The sequence below is a fragment of the Crinia signifera genome, chromosome 2, assembly GCF_055691185.1.
Source record: "Crinia signifera chromosome 2, ASM5569118v1, whole genome shotgun sequence".
Taxonomy (NCBI): domain Eukaryota; kingdom Metazoa; phylum Chordata; class Amphibia; order Anura; family Myobatrachidae; genus Crinia; species Crinia signifera.
The window spans coordinates 342893351-342911097 of record NC_139218.1 but is presented as its reverse complement, the minus strand read 5'-3'; the positions used below and the strand labels follow the sequence as shown (position 1 = coordinate 342911097).

General features: G+C 43.2%; 1 protein-coding gene across 2 annotated transcripts in view; it reads left to right on the top strand.

Moving 5' to 3' along the window:
• Positions 1-16705, top strand: part of SOAT2 (sterol O-acyltransferase 2) — a 59641-nt gene extending 42936 nt beyond the window's left edge. For both annotated transcript variants that reach the window (XM_083169619.1, XM_083169620.1), the window contains 8 exons: positions 1453-1537; positions 2606-2651; positions 7535-7664; positions 10823-10920; positions 11006-11104; positions 11212-11347; positions 13365-13510; positions 15167-16705. In XM_083169619.1, coding sequence (XP_083025745.1) covers positions 1453-1537; positions 2606-2651; positions 7535-7664; positions 10823-10920; positions 11006-11104; positions 11212-11347; positions 13365-13510; positions 15167-15217 — 791 coding nt within the window. In that variant the 3' untranslated portion in view covers positions 15218-16705. The remainder of the gene's footprint in view (positions 1-1452; positions 1538-2605; positions 2652-7534; positions 7665-10822; positions 10921-11005; positions 11105-11211; positions 11348-13364; positions 13511-15166) is intronic.
• Positions 16706-17747: the final 1042 nt, after the last annotated feature.

Sequence of the window (17747 nt, the reverse complement as noted above, 5' to 3'; positions counted from 1 at the left end):
TTAGCAGTCTTGCTACACTACTCCTCGTGGTTGTGTGTTGAATAATAATTTGCTGGTTGATACAACATAAGCATAGTTGTTTGTGGTTGGAATAATTATGCTGCTGGGTTGAGACCTGCCCAGACAAGGCTGATATGTATTATACTAATGATAGGTACTGATTAGTGATTGGCCATGGTATATATGATCCCCATTGCCGTATCAGTGTATGCTTGGCGTGCTTTGTGACACACTGAAATACTTTGGCTTGTCTTGAAAACGGCCCTAAGGGGTTGAAACGTTACGTTGACATTGATTAAAATTACGCCCTGTGATTAAAAAGCAATTTTACCTGCAAATGGTGGTGAGTGCCTTTCTGGGTGTACTGGAACTGTTGGTATATCGTGGCACTTGGATTCCTTAAGGAGCACCCCTATTCCCCAGTCTGCTGGATGTGAGTGCAGATCCCTGGATTATATATATATATATATATGTACACAAGCAGAGCATGCTATATTTAAAAACTGACAACTCTTTCAGTAATGTGTTAAAAATATTTTTAAAGCAACAAAATTAAAATGTATCTTTTGCTTCAGGAGAGTGACATCAGCGTGCCTTATTGTATATAGGTATCAACGAATCTATACAAAAACATATATTTATTTTTTAGTAGAAGTGGTTCCAGTCGATAGATCTACAGCAAGGGTGGCTGTAATTTTGTGACCCAGGATCTACTTTTAGTTCACGTATTTAACGGAGATCTACCATTGTCAATGGGCCTGATTCAGAGGTGGCCCATATACTGATATTTGCTCAGTTGAGCGATTTTGTTTTGCTATTCTGCATGTATGAAAGTGTCGGAAAACCCTTACTGCGCATGTGTAAACCCAACTGTACAATGCCCACTGCCACTTGCTCACTGGCAGCAGAGATGGTATTCGTATACATTCGTATAAGTATTTGGTGGTTGTATGTATGGCCGCCAAATACGTATGAAGCGACAGCATCGCACGGATCAGTCAGATCCGTGCGATGCTGCCCTGTGTAAAAATAAATAATATAAAAAATGATGTGGGGTCCCCCCAACATGGCTATAACCAGCCCCGGGCTTGTTGAATCGGTCCTGGTTTTAGAAATTCAGGGGGACAAGAAAATAGGGTACCACAGTATTTCTAAAACCAGCACTAGGCTCAAGGGCCAGTCCTGGTTCATAAAATACAGGGGACAAAATAAGTAGGGGTCCCTGACAACCAACAGCGGGTCCACACAGCCAGCAGGGTAATGCCACAGCCAGGGGAGACTTTTTATACAAGTTCCCCCCACCAAAGCATTAATCTTCATTAATCTTCATTTTTTCCCCACAAAAGTGTAAAACCTGAGCTGCCCAGCTCCTCCCATTGAAAATTGCATTTTGCCCACCTTTACCAGTGCACAGATGCCACCAGTGTACTGACAGTTTTCTGTATCTTGCAGACAAAGAGGTGCAGCTGCCACAGCTTTCCAGTTACCTGTATTTTCTCTTCTGCCCAACTCTGATTTACAGAGACCACTATCCCAGGTAGGATCAATTTGAAGGACTAGCTAAAGGACAAGTGAAGTTCTTCTGTTACATTATCAAATGTGTATTACTTTTAACATAATTATAGTTTTGATTACAAAAATATCATTAGAAATTCTTTTTTTGTTGTTAACTATTAATAATATTTATTTAAAAACTTATTTTACTTGTGGCATGACTAGCAGACTCGTGCTTTTGTCACCACTGCCAGGATGTAATGGGAGCTGAATTAGTTTTAGATTTTGTGAAATACCAGGAGAAAGGATGGCATATGCCAGTTTGGTGGATCAGGCGGGGTAAAGTTGTTAGCAGTCCTATTCCCACAGCTGTTAATATTTTGACCAGCATGATAAATTCTTGGGGATGCTCTACTTTGTAGAACTGCAAGTGCCAGCACCCATGGTTCCTAGAGCATACTAGTGTGTGAGAGGGTTTTTTCTTAATAAATCCCTCCTAATACGTGCTTTCTCACTCCCTCCATCTTCTCATTCTGGGCTAGATGCACTAAGCTTCAAAAGTGATAAAATGGAGAATGATAAACAGCCAGCCAATCAGCTCCTATCTGCCATGTCACAGACTGTATTTGAAAAATGTCACGAAGGAGCTGATTGACTGGCTGTTTATCACGCTCCATTTTATCACTTTTAAAGCTTCGTGCATCTGGTCCTCTGCCTCCTTCCTAGTTCCCCAACAGGCAGGGCCCTCTTCCCATTATCACACCTGTGTTCCTTGTTTTTTTTTCTCATTCTCCCTGTCAGAGACTCTGACATACTCTGCTTAACTATACAATACAATATCTATGAGAGCTGTGGCGCCTTCCCCTGTGGCTCATTACTACCTTGCTGTTTCTAGCTGCAGCAGTTTGAACTACAGTACCCTTTATCCTGTACCTGACATTCCTTGTTTTACTGCAATGCCTTATGGACTTCTGCAGCAGTTCACTGTTGTGCTTTGTACTGTATTTATGCTGATTACTGTATCTGTTTTTAGATAGTTTCGTAATTTAATCAAACTGCCCCAATCACTCGTTCCTCAATATCATTTTTCTTCTTTTCTACCTGTCTTCAGAACGCCATACATCAGGTGGAAATATGTGGCTAAGAATTTTGCCAAGGTATGAAATATATCAGTGAAGGCTTAAAGGAGTGGATGGCCTCAAGTATTATGAGGAGTGGGCTTAAATGTGCAATGCAGGAGGGTTGTCCTGCTATGAACTAAATATTGTTCAGTCAAGGGTGGTTTCTGAGTACCAGAAACCCTCACCTGCACCGGTCACCGCTATTATCGCTGCTAACCTCCCCGATTTGGGTGGGATAGTCCATCTTTTTGTGCATGAATGGGGCATCTATTCACAGGAGAGGACTGGGTGCAAGGCCAACAGCTCACAGAGCTGGGTATGCCCCCACTGTGAGGACCATTCCCCCTAACCAAGTGGCCACAACACATCATTTTTGCACACAAGATCTCTGAGAAGAGGACAAAAGCTGGGACATACATAGAATTGTCTGAAATATCCCAAACAGGATGTTATTAAATGTGCAAATGGTACTGTATGCAGACATAAAGATCAAACTTGTATTACATGTATGTGGATGTAATATCTGCTGTTTGTTATCCAGATACCCATATGTGAAAAAACCCTTGGGACATATTTATTGTAATTGGTCCCGATTAGTTAGAATTTCTTATGGCAGCAATAAGACATTAAGGATCACCAGGCTGTGACATTAATGTCACCTAGGGGCTCTGATCACTGTGCCGATAAGGTGAGACCCAGCTGTGCTACTACAGTACTTATGCAAGGCAATTAGACTGTACATGTGCGAGCCACCATTTCTGCAGAGGGATTGTAAGGATCCCTTTCCTGAAAACATTTTGGGAAATGTAGCCAATACCATGCAGACTACAATAAAATGCTTTTCAGTTAGAATTACTGTTTAGGGGCAAGGTGGAGTTTGAACTAGATCCACCTCTCCATTACAGGTTGTGGAACTCAGTGACCCCCCCCCCCCCCCCCCCCCCACACACACACACACACTTTAACCCCTGAGTTTCACCATATTAACACACTACTTGTGTGTGCTGAAGGCTTCTGGACTAAAGAGAAACATATCTCTTTCTGCTCTCTTTCCTATAGTGATAATAACCCTCCACCCCATCCCCCTTTCACATCCATTCAGTTATCCAGATGACCTTTAGTTTATTGATCACACATTTTGTGAAATAGTGTACTACTACACGTGGCTGTGTCTGTGCAGTCACAATATGGATTGTCAGACGTATGCAGATATGACTCAGGGTAACCTCAGATAAGGTGAGCTCTCGGAGACGTTGAATCAGCATGTCAGCGTAACACTGATGACCGCCACGTGTTCTGTGCATGGCGTGCAACACGCCTACGGAGATAATCTCTTTAGCAAAACCTACAGACGTGTTGTCGTATACAACGTGAGTTGTCTCTTCTCTTCCGCTTGTTCTGTGCTGGCAGTTATACTCAAATATTGTGCTATCTCTGGTGCGATATTTGGCAATAATAACCAAAAGATACGGCGCCAGTTTTATACCTTTTATCAGACTCCTAAAGTTGAATCATTTATTTCCAATTTATCTGTCAATATCTGATGTGGCTCACACATCGGCAGACCAATGCCAGCTTTGCCAAGCGTAATTCATACTTGTCTACTCTACCAAAATGTTCAGAGTCTCCCGGAAGAGCGTGTCATCCTCCCACAGCCACCTGCCCACTTCATAGCCAAATAGGGGGGTGGTGAAATTACTCTAAAAAAATCATGCTATCTGAGCCCAGCCCGTTTTTACGGATTTGCGATGCATAACATTAGGCTACGGTGGTCTAACTGATCCTATTTATTTTAGAGTTAGTCAGTATGGTGTAAAATGTCTTTGCACGTGATTAAGAAAACACAATGCATGCAATATGTGGTGCAGTTGCAGCCAGCTCAGCATCACACCCTTGAGGACTGACTGCTATATAAATCAGCCATCAGTACATTGAGCAGTTGCAATAAGTGAGGATATGGTGACATAAGCCATGCCTCCCAACTCTTATTAGTATGTCATTGGGACAGTTGCGAGCGCACAAAAATTGGGTGTCCTCATCAAATGGGTGTGTGGTTTCACTGCAATGCCCCAACTGCCATCCATGCCCCCATGTTTTGTCAGTATTGGAGCATGGCCAGCTCTCTGTAAGCTTCTTGCGGGTGTGGTATAGGGGTCCGACAGTTGGGATTCCGACAGTCATTAGCCTGACGTCGGGATCCAGACTGGCCGGACTCAGACAGCATGGTGAGCGCAACAAAGCCCCTTACGGGCATGGTGGCTTGCTATGCTCACCACCTATTCTATTCTACCTCTATGGGGGCTGTGGACCCCCACGAGGGAGAATAGTGGTGGCCATCGGGAACCCGGCTGTCGGTGTTTTGACAGTCCGGATCCAGACGTTGGGTAAATGCCTGTCAGGATCCCTACTGTCTGATACCCCTTCTTGCTATACACCCAGCCCCTCTGTCTGCTGTGAATAGACACTATGTGCATATGAACAGCATCTATTCATCACTAAGCAAAGCAGTGAGCGACGGGGGGTCAACCAACTGGGGCCACGGTAGTACCTGTGACAGTATGTTAACGCCACTACAAAGCCCTTCCTAAGTGTACACTGTATATGTTTACTCTCAAATGCTCCTTGGTGCAATTGAACCAGCCATTTCTAGGTGCAGATTCTTCCTGTATGGCCTGAAGCATCTGTGTAATCGACCACATTCTGTGACATGCCAATGACACACCCATACCAGTGGCAAACGCCGAATTTAAAGAGAGGGTTTCCACATGCAGTCTCCCACTTTGCAGAACTTTGGAGCAAGTGCGGGAGTCTGAGGGAGCTGTAGAAGAACCTAATTCAATACAATGTTTAAAACTATAGATGGTCTATGAATAGTGGTCATGAAAAGGTTAAATTTTCTACAATACATACTATACACAAACAAGTACAAAGCAGGCATTCTCCCACCTCTTGGTAAGGCTCCTGTCTCTTCTTCCTGGTAGCTCCTCTCTGGTCCTGTGCACTGATTGAGAACCACACACACACAGGAAACACAGGAAACTAAATAAAAGAAGCTGCTACTGCTGGGTATGTGCCACAAGTCTGTCAATTTTAATTAAAATGCATGATGTGGCGGCATCTCTAGTATTATATAGCATTGCTATTGTCATAATTTGAGCCACTTGCTGAGTGAAGGGGGGTTTCCGGGCAACCCGAAACCCCCTTACTTTTGCCTGTGCATACACTTCCATAACTCTCATATAAGATGCAGTATCTCCGTGTATTTTACTAGCAGCAGTGTTGGATGCCATCCGAGCTCTGAAATTTTTTTGAAGAGTTCAAGAAAAGGATAGAGATCCGCACAGACTGGTAATCTGTATATTTATTTAAGAACCAACTTGTTTAACTACTTAACAGAATAAATTCTGGTAGTTGACTGGTTGACGGTGCGCCCGGCGTTTATAATCAATGATTGGACACTGGGATTTTTTTGTCAGAAAAGAGGCTGACAAAGAAAGAAAAAACGCTTTTTGGGCGCACTCCTTTATAGATGAATTCAATGAATATTTTAAGGCATAACTTTTATTAAGGACTTATTTTTTTAAATGGATGGCACAGGTAGTTAGATAATGGATTTAAAAATGTAGTGTGATCCTTAAACAGATTTTGTTAAGGAATATTCCTAGATTTATCACACTTTAATTTATCATTAAGCACTGTTTTATCAAAGGTACAGTTACCAGTGATCATAGGCAGTAAAATGATTCAATTCCACTGAATGTATATAATAATGTGTGGTACTTATGTATTATCTGGGCTCCCATGTTAAATGCACCCCATTTTTTCATACCCCTACTATCCAACTATGCATGGAGTTGATTTTATATAGTGTGGCAAGCGCAGCGAGCCCCCCGAGGGGATGCGGTCTCATAAGAAAAACGGGAGCCCAGATATTACATAAGTACCTAATGTGCTTTGTAGCACCATATGGTATATCCCAAATGATTTACCGGGGAAGAAAGGGGGCACAGCTACAAAATTGGATAAATACTCTTTAATAGAAACTCACTCTGGCAGTCATTAATACAGACGTTAAATGATTGATATGGCAGCATTTAACGTCTGTATTAATGACTGCCGAAGTGAGTTTCTATTAAAGAGTATTTATCCAATTTTGTGGCTGTGCCCCCTTTCTTCCCCGGTAAATCATTTGGGATATACCATATGGTGCTACAAAGCACATTATTATATACATTCAGTGGAATTGAATCATTTTACTGCCTATGATCACTGGTAACTGTACCTTTGATAAAACAGTGCTTAATGATAAATTAAAGTGTGATAAATCTAGGAATATTCCTTAACAAAATCTGTTTAAGGATCACACTACATTTTTAAATCCATTATCTAACTACCTGTGCCATCCGTTTTAAAAAATAAGTCTTTAATAAAATTTATTTCTTAAAATATTCATTGAATTCATCTATAAAGGAGTGCGCCCAAAAAGCGTTTTTTCTTTCTTTATCAGCCTCTTTTCTGACAAAAAAATCCCAGTGCACAATCATTTTTTTGAAGAGGCAATCACTTACAATGCATGGTTTTGCCTTGTAATGTAAATGATTACCTCTTTAAAAAAAGCCTGTGTTCGTCCGGCATCCCGCACTTCTGCCAAACTCAGGCAGCATTACATTCCACCCCATGTGTCTGGATCAGTACAGCTACTGTGTGCCCCCTGCCACCTAGACACATGCACAGACAATTTCTTATATAGATTATACAGATTCTTTTGTTCGTTGACTAAACTTAATCTACAAGAGAATATACTTTTTTGTAAACAATATAGAGAAGTATTTATAGACTAAATATGGCATATTATATATCATGTTATACTATTATTATAGGCACGGGTGGCTAACTGTTTATGTATTTAATTCTGATAGTTCCTGGGCTGTGTGTTCTTCATATACTTTATCCTGTCCGCCCTGTGCATACCAGTATTCAAAAACATAAGCCAACAGCCGCTGAATACCAAGACCTTGATACTTTCCATATTCCATGCTACATTGCCAGGTAAGATTCTCAACTGGTTCTTGGAACAAGGGCGTAACTACCATAGGTGCAAGGGGTTCAGCTGCTATGGGGCCCAGAGCTGAAGGGGCCCATCTTTGCTGTGTAAGTTATATGTTTTACCTACATTTATCACCATCAGTTGCTAAATATGGGGCCCTTACAAACTTTTGCTATGGGGGCCTATAAATGACTAGGTTAGCGACTTGGAACATATATTCAATGGATAATGTCAGTGGCGTAACTATCGTCCCGCAGCCCCCGCGGTGGCAGGGAGGCGCTGAGGGTATGTGGGCGCCGGGGGGGCTGCGGGATGATAGTTACTCACTGGTTGCCTTCTGCCGCCGGTGGTTTTATTTGCACCGGGTCCCAGCTCTCCCGAGTCCCGGCAGCCGCAGCGCTTCTAATACAAAAAGGTGACACTTGGAAAATGGCTGCCCCCATACTGCAGACAGTTTTTCGTCTGCAGTATGGGGGCAGCCATTTTCCAAGTGTCACTTTTTCATTAGCAGCAGTAAACGGGAGAGCCGCCCGGGACCCAGCGCAGACGGATGCGGCCACGCCGGCCAGAGGTAACACACACTCACACACATACACACAAACATGTCACACATACATACAAACACACACACACACAAACACAGAAAAACAACCCCCCCCCCCCCCCGCGCGCGCCGTACCCCGGCTCCCCTCCGCTCCGTTTTTTTTTACCGGGGGGCGCCTCCTGCATTGCCGGCAGGGGGGCACAGAAAATCTAGTTACGCCGCTGGATAATGTGTATGCTGGGCTGAGGGTGTAAATGACAAATTGTACCCTACATAGGGTTCCAGTAACATTGCAATGTGGAAACTGGGCTCCCATGTGAAGTTATTATTTTTGAATACTATAAAATCCACATACCCCCCTGCTAAATAAATGCCAAATAGTACAATACAGTACAGCAGGAAGACCCAACACAATTTATTTTCTTATATTCCATTGCAAGGAGAGCAAGGAGAGACAGCTGCTGTACCACCTTACTAGTCCTCCACTCTGTGACGCAAAGTGGAGGTATCAGAGCAAGTGCAGGGATATGCTGGGGGGGGGGGGGGGGGGGGAGGCTAATGGGGCATGGGTGGTCCATATGCCATGTGGCATTAAATCGGCTTCATGACACATTTTCCTGAGTAATGTGGTCTGGGACAATGGGCCTCATTCAGACCTAATCGCAGATCTGCTAAAGAGCAGAGCCCTGCTATCAGATAGCCGCCTTTCCGCCACTTGACAACTTGACCCTGAGAATGGGCTGCAAATAATATTGCAGTCAGCACACTTCCCATTGAATGACTTCTCTCCTGTGTGCAGTGACAGATTATCTCTGGACTTACTTGGCAGCTGAGATAAAACAGGCAGATCGGGGCCAGAGCTGACATCACAGGCATGCCCTGAACATGCCTGTCCACACCTGGGTATTTTTCGTGACCCTCCCGTTAAACAGCTGGATTCCACCCTTAAACTCCGGCCGCCTGTCAATCACCTTGTAAACAGCCAGCTAACAAAAAAACAATGGATTTTGTCCCACAAATGCCTCGCGTATGCGCCCTACACTCCATGCACATGCGCATTCATCGAGACTGCAGCCCATCGATCGGGTCTGAATCAGGCACAATGTCAGCAAATTTCATCTAAATATGTTTGTGTCAGGGACACATTGATGCTTCTGAAATTCTACCAGCGAATGTGAGATTTCATGCCTACTATGTTTCATACCAAGGGCTATGCAATAGACCCCGGGGTGATGGAGGCCCAGTCTGCCCATTTTTCTTAGGCAAAATCATTGTGTGTTTCCCTTGTAAATAATTGTTGCTGTAAAAACTGCCAGTTTTGCTAAAATCCTGTACCTCTGGCACCTCAGGGGCCACAAGACTTCTAGCCAATCAATTGAGGAGCAGTAGATTGCAGTAAGTTTTTGAGAGCTGTTAAGTTTGGTGTCTAAAGGTCCATACACACTGGGCGATTATGCCCAGCATGTATGGACAGTGATGATCGCTATCATTGCTGGGGGGAAAGCCGCTCAGTGCATACACACTAAGCAGCTTTCCCCCTGCCCGGCACTGTCAGCAGGGGGGTGGATGGCTTTGCATAGCGCAGTGCTATGGAAATCCAGGGTGCTAACTCTGTACAGTGATGGGAAATGGGGTGTGAGATTTGCACAAAGGCGCGTTGTGCTATAACAGACAGGAGAAATATAGGACAAGAGTTTACAAAACAAGATTTACCGTGATTTTTTATAGCAGGATTTAACCCTTTGAGTGCCAAGTGAATTTGTCAATATAGGTGTGCAAATTGGCAAGCAACATTTTTATTCATCATAATGACTTGTAAGGTTTACCTCATATAGGAAATGTAATGTTTATTTGAATTTATATAACAAATGTGAGCGACACTGGCATTTTTAGCAGATATTTTGCAGATCTCTCACAGAGATGTTGCCACTCAAATGGTTAAAGCCACAACATATTTTTTTTTTTTTTAAAGTAAAACAAATTAGTGTTACCAGTCAATCAAAAAATATCAATACTTAAAAGGCTGCCTAAAAATCAATGAACAATTGGCACTTTTGAAAAACCCATTCCCTATTACAGGTTGAGTATCCCGTCCCCGAATATCCGTTATCCAAATTATTCTGAAAACCATACAATCCAGAAAGTGAAATTTTTTTTTTGTTGTTGCTAAAAACTCACTGGGGACATTTGTAACAGCACTACTGGGGACATGATAGGTAACCGGCACTTCTGGGAACATGATAGGTAACCGGCACTACTGGGGACATCTGTAACAGCACTACTGAGGACATGATATGTAATTGACACTATAAATGTACAAGAAAATGATGGCTTGGCATTCAAATTCAATATCTGAGAAAAAACACAAATTTTGTTTCATGTTTTGAAACCTTGTTTTTTGAACAAATAAAGTATATTTGTGTGCATTTCATGCGGTTGATGTGTTTATACAACATAAATGCAAGATACTTCAAAATACATCATTAAAATATTAAAATATTCCAAAATACGGAATAATCCGTTATCTAAAATTGTCCTGGTCCCGAGCATTTTGGATACAGGATACTCAATCTGTACTTTGTATTATAATGTCTTTCTCTTTTATCTCTCTCTCAGGTACACTTTTGTTGCTACTGTCATTCTTTGGCTTTTTGCACTGTTGGATGAATGCCTTTGCTGAGATGCTCCGCTTTGCAGATCGCATGTTTTACAAGGTGACTGTACATCGCCTCTTCTATTATACTGACTGTACGCTGTGCATCTTACAGCTTCATATTAACCCTGCTCAATTTTCTGCAGGACTGGTGGAATTCCACGTCCTTCTCAAACTATTACCGTACATGGAATGTGATCGTTCATGACTGGTTGTATCACTATGTGTACCAGGATCTTCTATGGGTGAGGCATCAGTTATGGGATAATCGAGATAATCGATTTGTCAAACAAACTCAAAAAGTTGGTGTCCGGTTATAAAATGATTATTGTTCCATTTTGTTTTCTTTTAGCTGTTCAACCAGCGGTGCCGTGCAGCAGTGATGCTGGCTGTATTCCTCATGTCAGCCTCTGTACATGAATATGCCCTTACAATGTCTTTCGGCTACTTTTACCCAGTCATGTTCTGCCTCTTTGCTATTTTTGGAGGTACAGATTTTTTTCCAGTTAGTATTACTTAGAATATAATGGGCCTGATTCATAGGTGCCTGCTCTCTGAACACATTGCCAATGTTGGTACAGTTAGGTGATTATTTGCTGCTACGCTGCTTAAAAGACTCTAAAACCCCCTGTGACGCAGGAGGCATGTCTGTAAGTACAAAGGTCCTATTACGCACAGGAACACTGGTATCAGGAGTGGTAAAGAGATGGGCTTCATGAGCAGTGGCATTAAGTGAAACAAAAAATATCCTCTATATAGGAATGTTTATGTCCTGTGGTTGTGCCAGTAAAATAGGACTGTATTCTCAGACATATTGCCACTTCCACAGAGGCACTGCCATAGATAGGTGCAAGCGTCAAGGGTGACTGTAGTTGGGAGTCCCTCCTGTAAGTGCGGCTCTGCTTAGCAGACAGTGGGGAATAGATGCTGTGTGCAATGTGCATGCACTGAGAGCCTGATTCAAAGCTACTTGCTGGTCTGCATGGGTTCGAAGCCCAGCAAGCAGGTTAACGCTGTCCCCGGTGAACGCACTTTGGCATGCCTAATTCCAGGGCACTGAGCAGCCGGCTGATGTGTCCTAATGGGACAAGGGTGCGACTAAGACGCACACGCATGCCGGCATGCACATGCATCTTGCCATATGTCACACCCAAGGAGCAACAGAGCCAGAATGTGTGTGGCTACATCTGTAGCAGCTGATTGGTTGCCATAGGCAACTTCTCCACTACCCCACTTTTCAACTTTTTTTCTCTGCTTCATGAATAGACCCCAAAATGCACAATAAATTGACAAGAATAATAATCCTGGATATCACTTTGATTAAGTATCATGAATCATGGATGTGGCCAATACATAAATAACAAAAGCAATGATACTTTTCTATTTAATAGAATATTTGGTACTTATTTCCTAGCACGGCACCACCGATTTGAAATGTATGACATCGGGTCAGAAAAATCGGTCGCATCGCATCAAATGCGACCAAATCGCATGCGACGCGACCGACCCAATTTTTACATTGGATACAATGTTAAATGGTCCCTCACACCCGATTTTACATTGGATCCAATGTTAAATGCCCCCCATTGTTAACGCCACGCCATGATGAACGTCAACCAGAAGCGTGGTGAGCGCAGCGAGCCCTCGAGGGGCAGCGGTATGTGACCTCCTATCTTTTCATACCCCTCGCTGCGCTCGCCACACTATATAAAATCACCTCACACCGATGTGGATAGTAGGGGTATGAAAAGGTCGGAGGACGCATACCGCCACCCCTCGCGGGCTCGCTGCGCTCACCACGCTTCGGGTTGACGTTGATCGTGGCGTTGCGTTAACAATGGGGGGGGGGGGCATTTGACATAATAATTAACCATCAGGGTGGGTATACAATTAAAAATCGGGTCTGGGGGGCATTTAACATTGTATCCAATGTAAAATCGGGTCTGAGGTACAATTTAACATTGGGTCCAATGGCAAAATTGGGTCGGTTGCATCGCATTGCATGCCATTATAATGGCATGCAATGCGACCAATTTTTTAATTGTACAGGAACCTCTAAAAAGCCCGAAAATGGGGTCGGACGAGTCTGATCAGGTCCCGTCGCATACCTTAAGTTATGGTATGCGATGGGACCCGACGGGCGCCGTACTAGGAAACAAATATTGAATATTTATTTGAATGATAATACAGCGGGGTTTAAGAGATGCAAATCTAATCTTTACTATAAACAGTCAATAGCCAATGAGAGGGCAGGAATCTGAAAATTCGATGCATGTCACCAATAATCAGAGATTGCATAATGTGTGGGTGGGCAGCACTTTATCATTATATTGATCATTTTTCATGGAAAATATGAATAAGTCATGGTAGATTGTGGTATGGTTGTAATCAACTGCTTTTTTTTTATTTTTACTGGTTTATATATCTAGTTTGTGATTAGAGATTTATACTATGACTAACACTTTTCTCCCTTCTGTTCTGTGTCTTCTGCTTGATGTTATCCAGTTTTATTTCATTTCGCCATGAATGATAAATGGACCAACCCAGTATGGAATGTGATAGTATGGACCTTCCTGTTCATTGGCCAAGGCATCCAGTTGTGCTTGTACTGTCAGGAGTGGTATGCACAAATCCACTGCCCAATAACTGAGGTACCATTGGCCTATGTGTATGGAACCAATGTGTGTATAATTCACTATGGTACACAGGGCCTATTTCAGAAATTAATTAATTCAGCTAATTGAATGACTGCGCATGCGCAAGGTAAAAAGGCGACTGAAAATGCAAATGGAATGTAAACGAAATGTGAGGGTAGCTTGACTGACAGGAAGCCAGAGTTTGCGAGTGGAAACCTGCCATTTTATGGGCGTGTTTGAAAGCGTACATGCCAAGGCGTTTTTGAGTACGGTCTGTGACGTCAGCACTGACCACTTCCACTTTTTCATTAGCGATCCACTTGCAATGCTCTCACAATTTTGCCCAGGGGAGGTTTTTTTTCTGTCTGGGCAGCAGCATTGAATTAGGCCCAAAGTACTGTACATAAGAATTTGTATATATGTATATATTTAACTGACTTGACGCTTGAGGCACAAATCTGTGACTACGGTTATGCAGACCATACCAAAAATAGCAAGGAAAAGATGTTTACAGTATAAAATCATTACAAGGTCACATGAATTTAAACACTTGTCATAAGTAAGGTACAGTATAGTGTATGAAGAGAGTTCCTTGTCAGACAGGACCACCTACAGTAACTGTAGCAGTAATAGGTATATTTACTAAGGTGCAGGTTAAAATAAGTAGGGATGGTGCCCATAGCAGCCAATAAATGTAGGCAAAAACTTTTCTGTATATAAATTTTATATAAAAATATATTTTTGGGAATGATGCGGCAGCATAAAGCCAACTCAAACTTGGTTTTACTAAACCTCGCCTTTCGTTTCTTTTATGACCAGTCTAAGGGCCAGTTGCACTCAGCTTCAATAGTGATAAAATGGAGAGTGATAAACGGCCAGCCAATCAGCTCCTGCCTTCTATGTCACAAGCCCCGCCAAGCACCCCTACCCCCCCCCCCGCCCCGCCGCCCATACAAACCCCCCTCAATCCCCCACAGCCTTACCTATCGCACTGGTCCCGGCGGCTCCGTTCTTCTACTGAGGACCACCAGAAAATGGCCGCCCCCATACAGCAGACAGTTTTAGAGAATGGTGTGCTATATGGGGGCGGCCATTTTGTGGTGGTCCTCAGCAGGAGAACGGAGCCGCCGGGACCAGCGAGATAGGTAAGTCTGCGGGGGATTGGGGGGGGGGTTAACTATAGCACCGCAGCCCCTGGCGCCCCCACATGCACAGCTTGGCTGGTTGTTTATCACTCTCCATTTTATCACTTTTGAAGCTTAGTGCATCTGGCCCGGATTCGGTATGAAATCCCAACGGTCAAAATCCCGACAGGGTCAAAATCCCTAGTGAATACCACCTGTCGGCACATGTCGGGTCAAAAAAACAGTGAAAAAACCCATGTCGACCTTGCGACCTGTCGACGGAAAGTCATGTTGACTGTTTCACCTGTACATTCTATATGTCGGTATTTTGACCTTGTCAGGATTTTGTCCATGTCGGGATTTTGTCCTTGTCGGTATTATGACCCAATCGGAATTTTGACCGTCGGGATTTTGACTTCATCCCATCTGGCCCAAAGCATGAAATAGACTGTTGATAGAATGATCTATTTAAATCTCTATCATGTGATTAGAATGTAACTTAATTTAGGCAACAGCTCATTTTTATCACTGATCTTGTTGTTAACAGAAAACATTTTGGGCACTGATTACACCTCGATCATGGTCCTGCCGCTTGTGATTGATTAACCATGGACAATAGGAAACATGACAACGTGTTATAAGACTACCACTGGATAGGAAACGCCACTGAGCTTCCTGATTAAAGGACCTTATTCTGCGATTTACAGAGATTTGAGATCCTAAAATTATGATCAACAAATATGTATTTCTCTCAAGTTTTATTTTCATAATATATGTACTGTAAATAAAATGCTAGATTACATAAATGGAGAGTTAGTGTAAATGCAAATACATTGTTCTCCCCAGAAAATCTAGAACTTTAGGGAGATTATTATTATTATAATTTTATTTATAAGGCGCCACAAGTGTTTTGCAGCGCCGTACAAAGGAACAGTACAGGGAGACAAAACTTGGCATAACATTGAATAAATAAATAACAAAAATAGGAGTACAAATAAAGAGCACCACAGTTCAATACACATTACAGCTTAAATATAAGTAGTGAGGACTCAATCAACATACAACTAGAGGCTTGAGGCTAACGATGGAGAGGAGTATGCAGACGAAGATGGTCACTGAGTGTTTGAGTATAGGAGAGCTGTGAGTGAAATATGAAGAGAAGTGGGCTTTGACAACAGGAGGGAAGAGGGCCCTGCTCGGAGGAGCTTACAATCTAGTAGGAAGGGGAGACAGACAGATTACAAGAGATGCAAGCAAGTGGGTGGTAGCTAGATAGCTGGATGTAAACAGGCAAGGGGTCGGAGAACCAGCTGGTTTATGCAGTGGAAGGGTACGCTTTGATGAATTGGTGAGTTTTCAGTGTCCGTTTGAAGCTTTGCAAGGTCAGGGAGCAGGGGCTGGCTGGCAACTTTTAGCCTGGGGGGCAAGTCCAGAGCACTGGCCCGTAACAGCGCATCATTAAATGGAGGTTTTTCATTTAAAAAATATCTCTTTGCGATCCCACAGGCCTTGTTTCTAATGGGGAAGTCCAGCTGCGCTTGCGCATAGTAGCCGCAGGGAATGCTGGGAGGGATCCGTGTCAGATCCCTCACACAGCAGCACTGCGAAGAGAAGCCCATAGGCTTCTATGGGGTTATGCCAGCTCACAGCGAAGCCCCACCGGGAGGGGCTTTAGTGCATTTCAAAATGCGAGAAAACGTTTGTTTAGTACATCCAGCCCATTAAGTGATAAACCACCAGCCCATCATCTTCTAGCTGTCATTTTTCAAACCCAGCCTGTGACATGACAATTAGGAGCTGATTGGCTGGTGGTTTATCTTTCTCCAATTTATCACTTTTTGAAGCTTGGTACACCTGGCCCACTGAATGTTCTCTCCTGGTGTAAAACTGGTTCATATGTTATGCATATGTTGGGATATAGTTCACCCAGCTCTACAAGCCGGATTACCTCAGCATATTGGCAGAAAATGCGCCCACTGTACATAAACCCTTCAATGTGTTTTGCTGGTAATACAGTGCAAATGTTGATTCAACTTTAGTTACAGAAACAATAGATCACAATAAATATCTCATTTTTTAATGTTAATCTGCTACCCGTAAAGCATTGACTCCTTTGTGACCCCCAACATGGATTAGGTCTACAGTGTACAAGTATATTCGTATATTTGTTTGTTTGGTGTGTTTGCCGGGAATAAGAGATTGCCTAAATTCTGGCTGACGTGACATCGGTGCAGGACAGCATGTACTGCATCCCATCTGGCTCACACTGTACGTTCACATGAGGCCTGACCTGCATTCCCAGGCAGAGCAAAGTCATGTTGTGAGTGCAATGCCATTCTGGGGAAAAAGTCAAATTCTTTTGGAGGAATATTTTCATTACATGGAAGATTCATCTTTTAGTGACTACATCCAATGGATAGCAGCAGAATGTAATGACAAGACTGCAATCAGGGCCGGTGCTAGGGTGTCCGGCGCCCTCCTGCAAACCATGAATTTTGCGTCCTTTCACATTGCCATTGCAACAAGCTGCAGCCTGATTGTGGGAGTGTATGCAACATGCGATCCTATGGAGGATCTCGGGTGCATGTACATGTATGCATACACCATCTCAGTGCTGTGTCCGCAAAATGTTGCAGGCACTAAGGTGCCAATACACGCTGTGAGAATCGCATACGTTATGGGCTAGATCCGTGATTATACATATGCTACACACTGTAATAACCATTATATATATATGTTACACACCATGATGCCCATTAAAAATGCTGCACACCGTGATGCCCATTATACATATGCCGCACACCGTGATGCCCAATATACATATGCCGCACACCGTGATGCTCATTATACAAATGTTTCACACCGTGATGCTCATTACACATATGCTGCCCACTGTGATGCCCATTATACATATGCCGCACACTGTGATGCCCATTATACATATGCCGCACACTGTGATGCCCAATATACATATGCCGCATACCGTGATGCTCATTATACATATGTCGCCCACCGTGATGCCCATTATACATATGCCCCGCACCGTGATGAACATTATACATATGCCACACACCATAATGCCCATTACACTTCTCACACACCATAATGCCCATTACACAATGCCACAC